General features: G+C 38.9%; 1 protein-coding gene across 1 annotated transcript in view; it reads right to left on the reverse strand.

Moving 5' to 3' along the window:
* Positions 1–588: 588 nt before the first annotated feature.
* The window catches only part of SARC_07246 (hypothetical protein), a gene marked incomplete at its 5' end in the record, with an annotated part of 7,730 nt that continues 4,654 nt past the window's right edge, over positions 589–3,664 (reverse strand). The window contains 4 exons of the mRNA XM_014298816.1: positions 589–747; positions 1,501–1,663; positions 2,509–2,597; positions 3,379–3,526. Coding sequence (XP_014154291.1) covers positions 680–747; positions 1,501–1,663; positions 2,509–2,597; positions 3,379–3,526 — 468 coding nt within the window. The 3' untranslated portion in view covers positions 589–679. The remainder of the gene's footprint in view (positions 748–1,500; positions 1,664–2,508; positions 2,598–3,378; positions 3,527–3,664) is intronic.

Consider the following 3,664-nt stretch of genomic DNA (forward strand, 5'->3'; position numbering starts at 1 on the left):
ACTATAACTATATCTACAACTACAACTATATGTATATAACTATATATATATAGAGTGGGTAAAAACACGGCCACAAGTACTGCAACAGGCACACGACAGTGGGACACAAACCGCCCATCAGTAGAGCCATAAAACCCTAAACAATTCTATTAGTTTATAGGTTCGAATGCAAATAAATATTTGCATCTATATACAAGCTCTAGGCGTTGCCCGTGTCCATGCGCAGATGTACACTTAGCTGCCCACTGAAAACACTTATTGGAAACTGGACATAGATTTGCGAACTCTTCTTTCCAAAGAATAATTGTAATCCCAAGAGACGCAATCATGGGGCTACACACACATCTCATTCTAGAGTTCTATAGAAAAATTGGACTTCGTACGTAGTGCCTGTCCCTACATACAACAAACACATTCAAGGTCTCATCGATAGCACTCAACAAAACAGAACAAGATGCCATGCTTACCGGATTAGTGGGAATAGAACAAGATGCAATGCTTTCCGAATTAGTGGGAACAGAACAAGATGCCATGCTTACCGAATTAGTGGGAACAGAACAAGATGCAATGCTTACCGAATTAGTGGGAACAGAACAAGCTGCAATGCTTACCAGATTAGTGGGAACAGAACAAGATGCCATGCTTACCGGATTAGTGGGAACAGAACAATATGCAATGCTTACCGAATTAGTGGGAACAGGAACACCGGCAACATAATGGCCAGCACAGCGTTAACAACCGCAATAACTGCAGTGGTGTAGAGTGTACGAACATTCAATATGAATCAATAAGGACCTCAGCACGATTCCGTGGACAGACACGGGTACTCGGTAGGATTCAGAAGCAAGATGCCACAAACGAGTGTGGAGAATATTATTGGCCTGTCGTGAGTGATTTTTCACCTCATCAAATGAACTTAAACAGTGCAGCAGATAAGTACATACTAGCACATGTAGTGATTTGCTTTATGCACGGATGTATAGAACAACACGTCGCCATTGCTCGTAACGTTCGTCGAGATGTTGCAGTAGTCGAGGGCGCCAGCCGGGATAAAAGTCAGACTGAGAGGTATAAGCATTCGTATACAAACACAAGCACTATACACTTGGTATTAATTAGAAATTATTCAAAACTAATCACACAGGCATATTCAAAACTAATCACAAAAACTGAGAGGTATACGCATTCGTATAAAAACACAAGCACTATACACAAGGGATTTATTAGGAATTGGGGCTTATCACAAAGGCATATTCAAAACTAATGACTAAGGCATATTCAAAGGTAGTTGATATATATATTTGATCGTAGCCAAACGATGAGAATGCATTGTTCGAACCATCAGTGAAACGAGCGAGGGTGAGACTATTGCAAGACGACCGAACTGGGAAGCTGTAATATGCACAAAATATGCAACACACGATTGCGCGTCTATACCTGCATATCAAATCAGTCACATAAATAGACACATATGTTCGTGCACCCACAAAACGAACTCACCAGCGTTACTGGCGTCCGCAGAGCTGTTTACGCTGGTTACAATCACGCCCGGGACGATAGCAAGACTGCGTGTTATGAGCGAACGTTTCCACGACGCTATGCGCAAATGCACCAGACCATCCATGAGGTACTGTCCCGTGAGGGTGGTTGTGATACTACCCGCCTGAGAAGTTAAAAGACTTGAGAGTCAAAAAGCTATAGTTCGATACAAAAGTACATGAAACAGACAATTAAATGTGTAGTGGTACGCGATTCCACCACTAATAAGCAAAATTTTCACATACATTATGGATATCACGTACATACGAATAGGTAATATTGTTGTGAGAATCTATTTTTATACGTGTGCGTGTTAGCGTTTGTGTGTTAATATTTTTTCGTTATGCGTATGCTAGCAATCTGCTACGTAATAAAAACTCAGATGCAACTACAAACACATTCCTAATGATATCTACCTTATTACACCGTACAAATTTATCACTATAATGGACATATATACATACATGTACAGGTACATATATTTGCCGTGTATATACAATACTGACAATGTAGGGATACTTCAACATACATGATGCGAATATCTAATTGATCTGTTCCATTTGTATCCCAATGCAGCTAAAAAGGCATAAATATGATATAAATACATACATATATATATATTTATGTTACATGTAAATACCTACTTAGACATATGTGTACGTAAATGTATTTAATATATGTGATAATATATATATATATAATATTAATAATAATAATATATATATGCATGCATAAATATATTTTTAAGCATACGTTTATAATATAATAATATAAATATATATATATAATAATATATTGTATAATTTTATATAACAATACGTATAGATATACATAATATACATACATACATACATACATATATATAAATGTGTATGCTTACACCTATACACACACAAACACATATATATATATATATTTGTGAATATGAAATACATAAATATGAATATATATATATAAGTGAAAGATTACTTGTGCCGACGCCAACAGAGCGATAGCCCACATATACTTCATGAAACCGTTCTGGAAGTAATCAGGGAAGTTTGACAGTCCCACAGACGCTGTATGTGTGACAGAACAAGGCAGGCGGAAGTGAGACGTGTGAGCTATCTGTCAAGCTTCTCTATATTAATAATGGTCAGACATGGCAATTATACATGCGATATATTGGTCAGATTTGAGATCATTCAGAACCAGAAATATTATAAAAGTTCAGCGGCTTATCTGCAGGTATATTCCGTAGTTTTCTAGATGGGAATTGATAGGCAGGGCTCATAATGTGGCATGAGATATGTATCACCCGTTCGCGCAATGGCTTACAATGCTGCATATTGTCGTCCCTGAATGTGCGCGCATTGTTACTTGTAGCCGTAGATCGTTTAGGTCAGCCATTTGGGAGTCCATTGTGCAATGAGGAGTTTGACTTCCATAAGTAGCTGTACACAATGTGCACAACCCCCCCCCCTAAAAAATGTGCCAGCCGAAACACAGTCTACTTTACTATCATGATGGGTCCATTGGATGAGGAAACACTGTCAAGCTGGAGAGAGCCAAGGACAACCCCACTGTAGCACGCACTGACTCCCACGTAGTATCAGCAACATACAAAACATGTTGCATGCTGACACTTTTATTGAGATACCAACACAACACTACACATGCAGGCTTGTCCCAGCTTGTGCTTTTCGATTTCGACCTTATGTACATACATTCACATACATGATCACAGCCGCAAGCCGGGGTTACAAAACAACGACATCATAGCGATTTAGAACCACAACGAATTCCAACCCACAACTGCACATGTCATCATCAGATATACTCAAAACTTTAGTTTCATACTTGGATCAATATATAATGGATCGGAGGGATCTAGTTGACCCCTCGGGTAGATCAGCGCTGCTGCGATGCACATGATGGCCAGACTCATAACAAACGTGAAGAGCACGGGCACAACCGGTTCCAGCATAGCAAACCACAGCCTCCGTTTCTGCGTAGTGTAGGGTTATAATCGAAAGTTCAGTTTGGAGTAGAAGATGCGGCAGTTATATATATATATATACATATACATATCCACACCCACACCCACTTATATATATATATATACATATACATATCACACCACACC

This window comes from Sphaeroforma arctica (assembly GCF_001186125.1).
Source record: "Sphaeroforma arctica JP610 unplaced genomic scaffold supercont1.562, whole genome shotgun sequence".
NCBI lineage: Eukaryota > Ichthyosporea > Ichthyophonida > Sphaeroforma > Sphaeroforma arctica.